Consider the following 13,269-nt stretch of genomic DNA (forward strand, 5'->3'; position numbering starts at 1 on the left):
TTAAGCCCCTTGATGGATACATATGCACTGGCGGATCAAAGTGTATTGGGGGAGGAGGTGTAAGCCCTCAAAGAATAATTTTTTATTTTTCTATTGATGGTTTTTAAAATTTAATTCAAATTTAGTGGATACATATGCACTGGCGGATCAAAGTGTATTGGGGGAGGAGGTGTAAGCCCTCAAAGAATAATTTTTTATTTTTCTATTGATGGTTTTTAAAATTTAATTCAAATTTAGTATAAATTATAGTGTAAAAGTCCCTACAAATTATCTAAATTACTCAAATATATTCTTTAAAACAAAATTTAAAAATCTCAGTCACTATATAAATATTTCTGCATTCGCCACTGTATATATGTCCGCCATTTGTTGAGGCTCCGAGCTAGATTGCAATGCATTTTTTTTATTACTTTGAAAATTATTTATTTTAATAGCATTTTAATTGAAAAATAATTTATTTTTTTCGATAATAATAATAATACCTCCTCCGTCCTGAATAATTCGTTTTACTTTGACCGGGCACAAATTTTAAGAAATGTAATGAAAAGTGAGTGGAAAAAAATTAGTGAAATGTGGGTCCTATTTTTATATATTAGTTTTGTAATAAAATGTGAATGAGAATGAGTTAGTGGAATATGAGAACCACTTCCAAAAATGATAAAAAATGAAATTGGATAAATTATATGCGGTGGTCCAAAATAGAAAAATGAGACAAATTAGTAATTGAAAACTAGGCTTGAGTCGGTAACTAAAATCTTCGCAGTCTAGATTCGATCCACACTACTCAGAAAAATTAGGAGGCACTTACCCAACTCTGATTTCCCTCTTCCCCATCTCTTATCAGATTTGCGATGAAGCAGCAGGCATATCGAAATCCTGTGGTTCGATAATATTCCACCGTTTTTTCTCCCAGTGTCGCCATCCGTTTGTTGAAATGTCTCTCTGACTTCACGTGCTTTTTTGTGCATCTTTTTCCGGCTTGGTTGGGTAATGATTTTTGATGTCGGATTGATGACTGTTGTGCATATTTTGGCATGGATTAGTTTCAATTTGAAGCTGGTATTTTAACTCAGTTTTTATCATCTCTACCTTATCCTATTCACAAGTCACAACTATCACTTTTCATTTTCTTAACCAAATCTAAGGCAAGTTTTTGTTTCATGAATGGAAAACGCTTTGCTCTTATTAAGATTGTGCGCCTCTAACTTGTAACCTGAAGTGATCATATGGTTAATTGATCTTACGTTTTATGAACCGTCATCTTTTCAGGAAATCTGAATGTAATTACTGAACTTTTTCTGAAACAAGACTATTTTGTTAATTGCTCTCGACACTGATTTGTCTACTATTTGCATTAATCAACGGTAGGGATGAGAAGTAGCTTCATGACAAGAGTGTAACTTCTCAACCGTTAGGGTGCAGCACCATCAATATAAGGATTTTTTTACCTTAACACCATTGATTGGTATCATTGAAACATGTTTCTCAATTATTTTCATGCACATGTATGTCATAACACTTTGCTTTTGGCTAATTGGATGCTCTTAACTTCTCCAAACAAATAGCTATTTTCTTTTATACAGCTTTATTTGCTTAAGCTAATGGAGTTTTAACATACTTACTACAATACTACTTGATCAGAAAAGCATGGATCGTTGGAGTGGCATCTTGAAAATCCGGTTGCATCCTCATAGCACTACTTCCTACCGAATTGCAGCATCCCTCGCCCTATCCCCTTCTTCGAAAAAGCTTGCAGTATGTGTTTTGGTTACAGTCTTGCATAGCTGAAAAAAGCAACCCAAAAAGAAATAAAGTTGTGAATGGTTACCTTAAAGTTTTTAAATGATTTACGTGAGATAGGTACCTTCTGGAAATGCAATATTCTTTAGTGGAGACCGGGTGGAAGGAACGGAAAATCCAGTGATTGAGAGATTATCTGATCCTCAGAAGATTGCTGAAGTTTTAGTTTCAAAATTTGGTGGATCCATTAATGCCTTTGTTGTGGAGGCTGCCATTTTTAACGGGCCATTTGCTGTTTATAAGGATTTCATCCCCTCTGTAAATGAGTATGGCGAGCCAAAATCGTATGATGCAACTGGATTCCCAGCTTCTACATCACTGGTCTTGCTCTTGTCAAAGTTTCTTGCAGAGGTAATGAACATATCTTATTTATGATCTACCTGTGCGGCTTGTATTGTATGTTTCGATCCTGTCATTTTAAAGATAAATTTAAAAACATCTGTCTGCTTGAGTTGAGACTTCTTCTTGGGACTATACATTATGCTGCTCGCTGAGGTATAACCTAAGTATGGCATTGGCCACTGCATTGCAGGCAAAAAATGTCGTTTCAGGAAAACAAAAAGAGCCATACCTAACTGAAGCTTCTTCGTCATCCCCATGCAAACCACAGACAGCGCTTCTTGGGTTCAGCAAGGGCGGTACAGTACTTAACCAGCTCATAACTGAGTTTGCCTTCTTCTCAGAATCTCCATCCGCTGTCAAAGAAGACAGCTGGATTGTGCCCACTTCAAAGGAGCGCCTCTTCAACAGCATATCCGAGATTCATTATGTGGATGTCGGTTTGAACTCTGAAGGGGCGTATCTCACCAATAAAGACGTGATTGATAGGATATCGGAAGGTCTCCCTCAGAGGCACCTGGGAATCAGGTTTCTCTTCCATGGAACGCCAAGACAGTGGTGTGATGAGAGGCGGATTTGGATCCGTAAGGAGAAGGACGCCCTCGTTCGACTTGTGAAGCTTGCTGCGAGAAGGAATACTGGTAAATTGCATCTCCGTGAGAGACTATACTTTCCTAGTAAACTCCCTGATATGCAGATGCATTTTGAAATTATTGATGCCTTGGATGTTAGTTAAGCTCAAGTTCGAAATTTTTACAGGATTTGATATCTGTGTTTATGGATATTCATCTGATTATAGATTTTGTGTACATAGGAAAAAACTGAGCATGATGAGATGCAGAAATAAGCATGCCATCTCGGATTAGAATCCAGTCATTTTTGCTGTTTATGCATCAGTTATTGAAGCATCGTTCCTTGGGTTTGCTTTAAAAATAGATTAAATAGTCCTGAACTCTAGGTTTGCGTTTTGCACTAAGGGGTGGGATTTCATATTTGGTTATAATCTTTTACTACATTAAATAGATCCAATAAAATGAAATCCGTTTTTGATAAAATGGGTGGATTATATTTTTCCTTGGTTTTTTGCATGAGGGGTGTATTTTTATATTTGATTGGAATATTGTTTTAGTCATTAATAATAAAATGATTTAATTGTAAAACATGTCATTCTATAATATTCTCTCTGTTTCTGAAAAATAGAAACTCTTTTTATTTTGGCCCTTTCATAAAAATAGAAATTTCCATTTTAGTGAACCTTTTTTCTATAAGGTGGGACTCATTTTCACTAACATATTTTTTTTCCATATATCTTAACCAATTCTGTATTTTTAAGAAATTAAGAGAGTATAAAGCATGTCATTCTTTAATATGAATATGCCATTCAATATGTAAACTAGGTCATTATGTAATACATACTCTCTCCGTTCTGTCTTAATAGAGGTCTTCTGGCACAGAGTCTAAAAAATACTCTCTGTGTCCCAATAGATATTAAATGTTTGCTTTTTGGTATGAGATTTTATGTAGTGTTGTTTTGTAAGTTAAAGAAAAGAGAGGAAAAGGTAGAGAAAATGTTATTTTTATTTTAGAAAACGTTTCATTTTTAATGGAACAATCCAAAAAGGAAAATGTTTCAGTTTTAACAGGACAGAGCTCCGTCCTATTAAATGGAGTATGAAACATTTGGGAATCGACACGAGATTTTGTATAGTGTTGCTTTGTGAGTTAATAAAGAGAGAGTAAAGTAAGAGATATGAAAAAGTAGAGATAGAGTTGTTTTTATTTTAGGAAACATTTCATTTTTAATTGAACAATCCAGAAAGGAAAACGTTTTATTTTTAACGGGACAGAAAGAGTAAATGTTTAATGAGTTAAATGGGTGGTCCGTTAATAAAGTAGATAAAGTAATGTGATAGTTGCCTTTTATTATTTGAATTATTATTCATAATATTGGTGCAGTGATACAGTATTTTTAAAAAATTTCTACTACTAATTTGAAGTCAAATTTGACAAATTAAATTACTGGTTTCGAGAACTAAATGTTGCATTTTTGAACTAAATGCAATTTTACTCACAACTTAAATTTGAAAAATTAAATATTGCATCTTTCCAAAACGTATTAAGGAATATGGATAACACTATCCATATCGATGAAGTATGTTTTTACATACTCAATGAAGCCAAAGTGATAAAAAAAATATATAGAGTATGACTGAACTAGCAGTTATAAAGAACTCAACGAATCGAGAACTTCAGAATATGAAAATTCAAAGTAAAATAATATTCAAAGTTTGTCTTTTTAGTCCAACAATTAGACATTTATATAGTAAACTTATGGAAAAATAAAACTTAAGAAAATAACTAAAAGAAAAAATAAACAAAAAGGAAACTCTAATTTTGTAGAAGGAAACACATTACTCCATCCATCCCCAAAGAGTATGGACATTTGGTTTAAACGAATTTTAATGCACAATTGGTAAAAGAAAAGAAGAGATAGAAAGAAAAAGTTTTAAAAGTATTATTAGTGGAGAATGAATCCTACCTTATTAAAGATAAATGAGTTTAAAAAATTAGAAAGTTCATAGTACTACTAATATTTTTCTAATTGAAAATATATTTTTTAATGTTGAATATGTAGATATATTTTATTTTAAATAGTGGAGTGAAATTTTGTTGTGAAATAAAATTTAAGTTAAGTTAAATTAAATTAATAATTTTTAATATGTAAATAAATAGTACTTCATAAATTTAAAGATGAAGATCCATTCAGTACAAAAGTTGACTTTAAATTAGTCAAATTAATAGGAGTATAAAATATGAGACGAACACAAACCAAACCTTGGCTCAGGTTTTACCACGGTTATTGGTCAAGTATCGTGTTCAATAATTTAGAGAGCCAACTACCTCTCATCTGCGACAAACGAACTAAACCATCCCAGCATTTCTGGAGCTAGAGGCCACTGATTTCAATAATCCATGGCCTCTAACAATCATTTCTTGCTTATGTTTGCTGTAGCTGTGCTGTCGTTTCTTCCAAGAACTTCTCTTTCCATCCCCTTTGTCGTTTTTCATGGTGATTTTCCTGTCTGCTGTGATAGATTTACTTCTGCGTTTCTTGTTGGGTATATTTGCTGTTTTTGGTTTTATTTAGTTTGCTGTTGGCAGTATTTGATCAATGAGTTTTCCGATCGATATTTTTTGGAGTTACAGATTAGCATATTTTATGAGCTTCTCTGCCTTCTGGTGCATCATTGTTTTGTTTATTTAGTGTTGGAATATTTGTTTTAGTGTCTCTGTTTTAACTACCATTGGGAGAGTTGAAGGCCGATTTCGATTTGGTGTTTTTCAGTTGCTTTGACTCCTATATGGAAAGGATAAAGATTACTCCTTTATGGAGTTTTCACTTTTTATTCATTGGGGGTTTGTTTGGAAGCATTTCTAGAAAACTCGATATTAGTATATATTCTTTAAACAGAGGCCAAAGCTGAGGTTGGTTAATAAGATGTTGACTGTAACAAAAGAATGAGTTATGGTTGCAAATGAGAAGAATTATGATAGCCTGAACTCTGAAGCACTATTGAAACTTGATTTTCGAAGGTGTTTTTGTGTGTGTGTGGATATTGCTTCCTCTTTCTGGAAATAGCATGTTTTCAGTTCTTGTAACTAGAATCTGAACCATTTACTTTCTGCATTTTCAGTAGTTGACTTATGAATCCTCATTGTAATATATGGCTTTGTTGTTTGGCTTAATGTTGCAGGAATATCGGACAAATGTAATAACAAAGGGATTTCACAGTTCACCAGTCTTCTCAGCGATTGGTCTGGTGCACAGGGACATTGCATGTATGTTATTGCTGTTTCGATTGTCTAATTATACGCTACTCATTTCTGCCATGGTAGAAGAATTGTGCATTTTAAGACCTAGCATTAAATCGAACTTGTTATGATTCCTGGGAATAAGATTTTGACTGTAGCAAGGGAATAAGATTCTTTGTGTCTGTCACCAGAAAGTTTAGTTTGCTAGTTGAGGACAAACCAGTTTAGATAGACATTGCTTAATATCTTTAACCGAAGAGTTATTGACTCTGCAATGCCAAACCATCCTTGTTAATTTTGTGGCAAATGGAACTAATTATTTCTTGTTATCTTCTCCTTGCCTTTCTTTTAGTGAAATAGGAAATGGTGCACTGGATTCATGGACTATGCCTTTCTTTGAACAGGTATTATTATTTCGTCATGAAATGACTAGATAATCACCTCTCTTATGAACAGAAACACAGCAAATGATGCATTCTGATTTTGTGATGTAGACAGCCATAGCCTGTGAGAAGGTACTGTAACTTTGTCCAAGGAGTTACTCTATTGACAAGGAATTCTTTCTCAGGGAGAATGCGTTCAACTTACAGGTCAAGAGCATGAGTGAGCTCAGTGGAGGATACAACATTGTCGGGCTCTCACAGGTGATATCAGATTGTCAATTTGCGAGTTCTGAGCTTACTCTCTTCTTCAGTCGTAAAACCTCCCTGTTGAATAATGTCATCTTTAAACGGTTTCCATCCTCATGTAAATCTCGATCTTATACTTTTCAGGGTAATTTGGTTGGGAGAGGCGTCATTGAGCTCTGTGACGGAGGACCCCCTGTAAGTGTATCACTGGATTTGTTTTGAAAGATTATTTTTTCTACATATATTTAGGATTCTTTCCTGCAGTCTACATATTTTTAATCTTCCTTTCAACCTTTTAGTAGTATGTGTCTAAAATTATTATACATACAAATTATTCAAATAGAAGAGACTAAATATTGCACATCCTTTCAGATATATGTATCTGGAATCCTTTCAGATATACTAATCATACTTTAAATTGCTGTTGTGATTGCTTCAATGCTCTAGTCTCAACTGGCAACCAGTAGTTTTATTTGCACATTCTGTTGTCAATAAGAACGGACGCATTCTTGTTCAAGTTCTAACTGTAATCTGCAAGCTGCACTTTTTATAGAAATTCTTCATATTTGTCACCTTGGCAACAGGTCAGAAATTTTGTATCTCTGGCAGGTCCACATGCTGGAATAGCTGCCATTCCTCTCTGTAAAGTAAGTTTTCCTTTTAGACTTGTTAGACGTCATGCTATTCAATGTCTTGTGATCACTAAAACAATAACAGCTTTAATACCTCATTACTGGGTTTTAACGAAGTTCCTGTGGAAAGATCTGAACAATTCATATGGTTAGAGATGGGCCAATTCTCTATTTCATATACCAATTGTTTCTCATGGCCTAAAAATTGTGTAGTGTGTACGATAATGTATTGTGCCTGATTTTGCAGTCAGCTTGGTTTTGCATTTTAGTGGACTCTTTGATCGAGTTGGCAGTTTACAGCAACTACGTTCAGGTTCACTATTCTCCACATATTGGTTGATTCAAATATTTACAGATTCTGCTGGTACATTCACACAAATAAAGGAAATTATGCTTTGCTTTCTGGGCCAACTTTAATTATATGTATATTCCTTCCGACTATAACTCGTTCGTTGTGATTAGCCACCAACATGTTGATCAATATCTAACCACGCTTCATTTCATTTTCTTGGCTGAAGTACTCAATTCAATTAAACACACTTCTTCACCCTTCTGAATGTCTAGCTTTATGTGGTTTGCAGGAACATCTAGCGCCTACTAACTACATCAAAATTCCAACAGTGAGTTAATATGATCTTCTTTTGAAACTATAGTTCTGCAGTATTTCTTCTTCAATCTCGATACGCCCTCACTACATCATTTTATTCTATCTCATTTTGAAGCTTTCTTTCACATTCAGTTAGTGTATAAGTTGCCATTCATTGTCGGATTTATTTGATTGGAATGGGCACACTTCTTTCTCATGATCAGGACTTAGATTCCTATGAAAACGGATGCAAATTCCTCCCCGTGCTAAACAACGAATTTCACAAGAACTCCACATACAAGAAGCGATTTTCTAGCTTGGAGAACTTGGTGCTAATCAAGGTGAAGTGGAACATAGTGCTTAATTAGTAATTTTTTGTTTTACTAATTTTTGTAGTATGGCTCAAGATTTTGTTTCTTCACTTTCATTCAGTTTGAGAACGACGTTGTTTTAGTGCCGAAAGAGACCTCTTGGTTTGGGTATTTCCCTGATGGCTCCTGGGACCCCATTTTGCCAGCACAAGAGGTATTACGCTTTATTTCAAATATTTCATCTTTTTCATAGATTTCATATTGATTGTTACATATTGTAAGGTCATTAGCTATGACTCCTTACATTTATATCCAAAAACCAATCTTGCAGACAACCCTGTACACCGAAGATTGGATTGGCTTGAAGACCTTGGATGAGGCTGGGAAAGTGAAGTTTGTCAACGTGTCAGGGTCTCATCTAGAAGTTTCCTACGGCGAAATGAAGGACTACATACTCCCATACTTGCTCGAAAACAGCATTGCACTACCAAGACTGTCTAAATCAGCCCATGCCTCGGCCTGGTCTTCTCATGATGGGAAGAAGCTCAAGCTGTATGCTTCTGATTGAATACACTAAATTTTGTAGACCTATTTCAGATCAGTCGAGATCTTCTATACCACGACGATACTGTGATTTTAGTTGTACTAACATGAACTTTTTAATGTATCCATTCTCAGTCCTAAATAAAGATCTGCCTTGAGTTCAGATTCTGACATTCTTGTCTGAATTTGTTATGAAACCATATAGAAATGGACATATTGTTCTTAAACCTAAGGTTCAAAACTCAGAGAGAGAGAGAGAGATTTAAAAAAAAGCAAGCAAGGCTGATTATATTAGATGAAGAAGTGTTGTGCTTATACATAGGGAAAGATGAGCCAAGAAGTGAGCTCAACTCGAAGTTACAAGACAAAATAAAACCCTGGTAAACAAACGCAGGATGACCACAACCTCTGTGACTGTACACTAACCAAATCCGGTAACTCTTCTTTGGCAATTGTACTCATACATAGATCCCTCTCACTTAGATGGACAACCATCAACCACTCGGAAAAAAAACCCTTCTTTATTCCCTAATCTCTCACGCCCCATCAATAAACATGTATGTCCACTCCCATACTCCTTGACACTTTCTGCCCTGTCTGGCAGCGAACCCACAGGTACGACAGAGTTGATATAGCTGCTTGACTCACAACCTGCACCCTGCAAGCAAGGTTTACTTCACTCTCACCTGCTTCCCCTAATTCATGGTTCTCCTCGTATCCATCAAGGTCCGACTCAGTAATCAACACCAATGAGTTGTCGTCAAATTCTTCCACATCCCATCTCTCAGGTAAGCTCAAGCTAGTTATTGGAGAATCACATTTCTCAATCCCAGACTCGTTCAACCTATAGTAATAGTCTTCAACAGCCTGTGATTTGACAAGGCAAAGAGAAATGCTACATTAATTCCAAGTGATCGATATTGTAGATAATTTCAACCATAAACATATAAGGCAATTGTTATGCCTTGTATAATCAAGCACACCTGCCGCTGGGAGGAGGCTAACAAGACCCTTGGCCTGATAGATCTCACATACTCATATGCAGCTCCAGGTGTCATGTGCTTGTATTTAACCTGTTATTATTGAAAGATAAATTTCGAAAGAAAATAAAATCTTTGAAACAAAACTGGATTTTGCAATTATGTGAAGATTCTCAGGTTAGGTTGTATACAAGGTAACAGAGAACAATTGTAGTGCTTCGTCCTCGGCCAGCCTTACAGTGAACATATGTAGTTTTGCCACAAAGTGCATTGCCTGTGACAGATGCACGAGTATATGTGAGAAAGCAGTGAAAGCTCGTTGAAAGTAAGAATATAAAATTACACTATGAAAACTGTGTTATGTGACTAAGAATCTAACTACAACTTACCATGGATAAATTCTACAGCTTGGCATATATCTCCTAGTGATGGAGCAAAAAGGTAATCTCTTGTAGGTATTAACAAGTGTTCAATGCCGTGATCCTTCAAACGGTAGACGAAACACATTATTCAACATAAACAAAAACCTGATGAGAAAACAAACCTACTAGCATCGCATGATAACATTTTATTTATTGCTCCAAATCTAAATGCCTAGAGAAGATAAAACTTCCCACTTTCATTAAAAATCAACTCAATGACATCAACTTATATGTATTTTAAAGCCTCTACAGCATGTCAGCCAAACTAGATGAATAGTTAAATCCTTAACAAATTGGACATGAGGTGAAAATATATGATGTTTGTGATGAGATATAGTATGAAGAACTAGGTAAAAATATTACATTATCATTCATCGCTAAATTATCTCATAACAAAGGAAATATCTCACAAATATCAGATAGAAGGAAACATTAAATTTTTTTAAATGGTTGAGTGTAAAATGGTCAAGGGAGTAAAATAAACTTACGTGATATAGTGAACTCGGAACTAAAGTCTCATATGATTCGTTTAAAGTAACAACCCCACCTACGCCAAGAGCTCTCAAGCGCGGCACATCAGTTGGAAATGGAACAGCTCCTAGCAAAACATACTGGAATAATAGAAAATCCAATAAAGGCTTGACAAAAAAAACACGAACAGAGAAGTACTTTATAAAAACTACGCTGTAGAAAGTTCAAATGTTTTGTTTCATGTATCAGGTGCCTACATAATTTTATGCAGGTTGTTATAAATTCTGTGTAAATTTACAAAATTCCAATAACATTCATAAATAGAATCATCTAACACAACCAGAAAATATGCAGAAAAGTTTCCAGAATCATAACTCTAGACCATTGATGACGACAAGAAGGAATACCTAAACGACACAAAAAAGAGATACCCAAAATACAAATAAGAATCTTCAACTGTCTCCACAAGATTTAATCAGATCCCCTTACAAGGAAATCATTTCCTTTATATGGGCTGAGGCTCAGGTAAGCATACCAAGTGCATTCTCTATATTAGTAGTAATATCTAGACAGGGTGTTTTATTTTTTTTATGAAAAATGAGTCTTAATTTCCAGACAGGCTAAAGTAAACACAAGACCAAGAGCCTTACACAAAGAGGAATACTAACACTCATTCATCAAATCAATGACAAATAGATACAAAGAAGAAGAGCCATAAAGCTAGAAGATATACTGATAAGTGGAATCAAGGGGTAATGTAATTAATATATACCTCATCAACCCTATCCCACCACCTGAACTCGGACTGAATCTTATTCCTGAGAACATTATACAACAATGTGGGATAGAAAAGAGCACGAGCCCCAGCCCCCACCAACAGCCTTTTCGGATCCCAAATAACCAAAGCCCCTTCACAAACTTGCTCTTCACCGCACTCAGAATCCCCCTCTTTCAATTCCTCAATATACATCTTCTTTACTGCAGTTACAACCCAGATTCAACCACACCCAAACGGAAACGCTCAGCGCAATACTAATTAAATACAACAGGCCCAGAAATTTACATTAAAAATTCAACCTTTTCACTAAATGATCAAAACCACAAGAAACAGAGATTTAGAAGAAAAACCCACTACCCTTTCACCTCGAATATCAACAACAACAAAACCTCCTATGTCCCTTAATTGTACACCAATTTCGATAATCCCTAGGAATAGAATGCAAATCGGGATCAAGAATGAGCATGTTCAGGAGAGAGGGCTATCAGTGGTTGTTGGGTGTAGTTTTCTTGCAAAATGTGTGCGACCCAAAAAAATAATGCAATGTAACGCCACTTCAGTTTTTCTCTCTCCACCTTTCCTTTTCACTCAACTAAATCTGCTGAAAACCGGAAAGCCACAAAAATCGAAAACTTTACATGTGTGGTTTGATGTCCGAAATTCAAATCGGATATACCCATATTCGGATCCTGGATACCCGGGTCCACTTGTCCTATAGTTTTGGATCATTTAAATTTACAAATGAAATCTATTTATAGGAAATATTCGAATAATTTATTGTGGAATAATTTAAAGAGGAAATATTCGCATAATTTATTGTCACAATAAAATTTCAACGAACAGCAATAATATTTGGACAATGGGGAATGTTATGTTTGATCAATTGATCACTTTTTGGTTTGTGGTTACATTTCTAGTGCCTCTACTTGAATAATTAAGTGTTTTCTTGAATGAATATTTGTCCAAAATTTATTCTCAACTTTGGGAATATTGCAAGATCTCTTATAATTTATAAATTCCATTTGTGCGTGACAATTCTTTAAGACAAGGTTGGTGAAGAAGTATAATCACGTTATTTTCAAAACAAAATTCCCATTTAGGAAGAGTTTTAGACCAAATTAGGTGTCACGAGTTTATTTATAAAGGTTTGACATTAACCCGGGGACCAGGACCCGAACCGTACCCGTTGGTATGGGTAACGGTTTAACCGATTAATTTGTGTATTCATTAATGCTGAGCGTTACTATGCTCTTAATTTCCATTTATTAAGATTTCATTAGTGTACAATATTAATTAGTAAATAATTAGAGAGTTGAGACTTCCCTTTGACCGTTACTTATCTATAAACCATTGTTTTACATGAGCAGCGGTTTTCTATCAAGCCGCATCCTGTTTTCCTATTATTTTATTTTAAATTACCATAGGACAGCTAAGCTGTCATTTGATAGTATTATTTGATTAGTTTAAATTATTGTATTTTGTATTTCAAAATTATAATAAGATTTATTTTTTTAAAATGAATCATGAAAACCAAATCTAATCTAGTATTTCCTAATTAAATCAATCAATCATCTTATAGTTATGAAAATTATAATTTATACTATGGACTTTGAAAACAATATGAGTTTTAATAAAAAATTGATTAACTATGAAAGAGATAAAAAAAAATTGAATGGATTATTGTTATTAGAAAAATCAAGTCCACCTCATAAAAAAAATATTGGCAAAAATAAAATTGATAAGTTTTATAGGATGAAATTACTAATATTTAAGAACGGAGGGAGTACACTCTAACAAAGAATAATAAAAATAAAAAATGATATTTAAGAAACGGATATAAAACCCCACCTTTGTTGTAGATACTTAAAATGTTATAAACATGAATAGTGGACCAGAAACTCAACATATAGATGATCTTATCCGTTCAGATTACTGCATATTGTGCAGATTCAGACGCTGATTATA

At 34.6% G+C, this 13,269-nt stretch overlaps 3 protein-coding genes across 8 annotated transcripts; 2 read left to right on the forward strand and 1 right to left on the reverse strand.

Annotated features, from left to right (window-relative positions):
* The first annotated feature begins 747 nt into the window (after positions 1-747).
* Positions 748-3,049, forward strand: LOC125194412 (uncharacterized). Of its 4 annotated transcripts, XM_048092607.2 has the most exons (5): positions 748-1,059; positions 1,642-1,755; positions 1,861-2,151; positions 2,333-2,780; positions 2,954-3,049. In XM_048092607.2, the coding sequence occupies exons 1-5, from the start codon at positions 991-993 to the stop codon at positions 2,962-2,964; spliced, it is 933 nt and encodes a 310-aa protein (XP_047948564.2). In that variant the 5' UTR covers positions 748-990; the 3' UTR covers positions 2,965-3,049. The 4 variants fall into 4 exon arrangements, with proteins under 4 accessions (XP_047948564.2, XP_088926208.1, XP_088926209.1 ...); XM_089070082.1 differs by having other exon boundaries at positions 2,333-3,049; XM_089070083.1 differs by having other exon boundaries at positions 748-987; positions 1,647-1,755; positions 2,333-3,049.
* Positions 3,050-4,978: 1,929 nt separating this feature from the next.
* LOC125194413 (uncharacterized) lies at positions 4,979-8,816 on the forward strand. Of its 2 annotated transcripts, XM_048092608.2 has the most exons (12): positions 4,979-5,209; positions 5,895-5,979; positions 6,305-6,356; positions 6,447-6,467; positions 6,543-6,596; positions 6,726-6,776; positions 7,166-7,228; positions 7,461-7,526; positions 7,795-7,833; positions 8,024-8,140; positions 8,232-8,324; positions 8,442-8,816. In XM_048092608.2, exons 1-12 carry the CDS (start codon positions 5,113-5,115, stop codon positions 8,676-8,678), a joined length of 975 nt encoding a protein of 324 aa, XP_047948565.2. In that variant the 5' UTR covers positions 4,979-5,112; the 3' UTR covers positions 8,679-8,816. The 2 variants fall into 2 exon arrangements, with proteins under 2 accessions (XP_047948565.2, XP_047948566.2); XM_048092609.2 differs by lacking the exon at positions 6,447-6,467 and having other exon boundaries at positions 5,154-5,209; positions 6,521-6,596.
* Positions 8,817-8,914: 98 nt separating this feature from the next.
* On the reverse strand, positions 8,915-11,898 carry LOC125191704 (phosphatidylglycerophosphate phosphatase PTPMT2-like). Of its 2 annotated transcripts, none has more exons than XM_048089111.2 (7): positions 11,659-11,898; positions 11,299-11,504; positions 10,544-10,666; positions 10,023-10,116; positions 9,825-9,907; positions 9,637-9,726; positions 8,915-9,520 (listed from the first exon to the last, which is right to left on the reverse strand). In XM_048089111.2, the coding sequence occupies exons 2-7, from the start codon at positions 11,494-11,496 to the stop codon at positions 9,200-9,202; spliced, it is 909 nt and encodes a 302-aa protein (XP_047945068.2). In that variant the 5' UTR covers positions 11,497-11,504; positions 11,659-11,898; the 3' UTR covers positions 8,915-9,199. The 2 variants fall into 2 exon arrangements, with proteins under 2 accessions (XP_047945068.2, XP_047945067.2); XM_048089110.2 differs by having other exon boundaries at positions 11,299-11,558.
* Between the last annotated feature and the right edge of the window lie 1,371 nt (positions 11,899-13,269).

This window comes from Salvia hispanica, chromosome 4, assembly GCF_029641045.1.
Source record: "Salvia hispanica isolate PSC_SH4W2 chromosome 4, Shi_PSC_v1, whole genome shotgun sequence".
NCBI classification, from domain to species: Eukaryota; Viridiplantae; Streptophyta; class Magnoliopsida; order Lamiales; family Lamiaceae; genus Salvia; species Salvia hispanica.

What these genes read in the sequence shown, in the direction of transcription:
- LOC125194412 (XM_089070082.1), top strand. Translation starts at nt 991, where the DNA reads ATGATTTTTGATGTCGGATTGATGACTGTTGTGCATATTTTGGCATGG. An exon ending in TTAGTTTCAATTTGAAGCTG is followed by an intron (nt 1,060 to 1,641) that starts GTATTTTAACTC and finishes CTACTTGATCAG; the next exon opens with AAAAGCATGGATCGTTGGAG. An exon ending in TGTCAAAGTTTCTTGCAGAG is followed by an intron (nt 2,152 to 2,332) that starts GTAATGAACATA and finishes ACTGCATTGCAG; the next exon opens with GCAAAAAATGTCGTTTCAGG.
- LOC125194413 (XM_048092608.2), top strand. Translation starts at nt 5,113, where the DNA reads ATGGCCTCTAACAATCATTTCTTGCTTATGTTTGCTGTAGCTGTGCTG. An exon ending in CAGCCATAGCCTGTGAGAAG is followed by an intron (nt 6,468 to 6,542) that starts GTACTGTAACTT and finishes TTCAACTTACAG; the next exon opens with GTCAAGAGCATGAGTGAGCT. An exon ending in CTGCCATTCCTCTCTGTAAA is followed by an intron (nt 7,229 to 7,460) that starts GTAAGTTTTCCT and finishes CTGATTTTGCAG; the next exon opens with TCAGCTTGGTTTTGCATTTT.
- LOC125191704 (XM_048089111.2), bottom strand. Translation starts at nt 11,496, where the DNA reads ATGTATATTGAGGAATTGAAAGAGGGGGATTCTGAGTGCGGTGAAGAG. An exon ending in TTCCGAGTTCACTATATCAC is followed by an intron (nt 10,117 to 10,543) that starts GTAAGTTTATTT and finishes TACCGTTTGAAG; the next exon opens with GATCACGGCATTGAACACTT. An exon ending in AGCTGTAGAATTTATCCATG is followed by an intron (nt 9,908 to 10,022) that starts GTAAGTTGTAGT and finishes CATCTGTCACAG; the next exon opens with GCAATGCACTTTGTGGCAAA.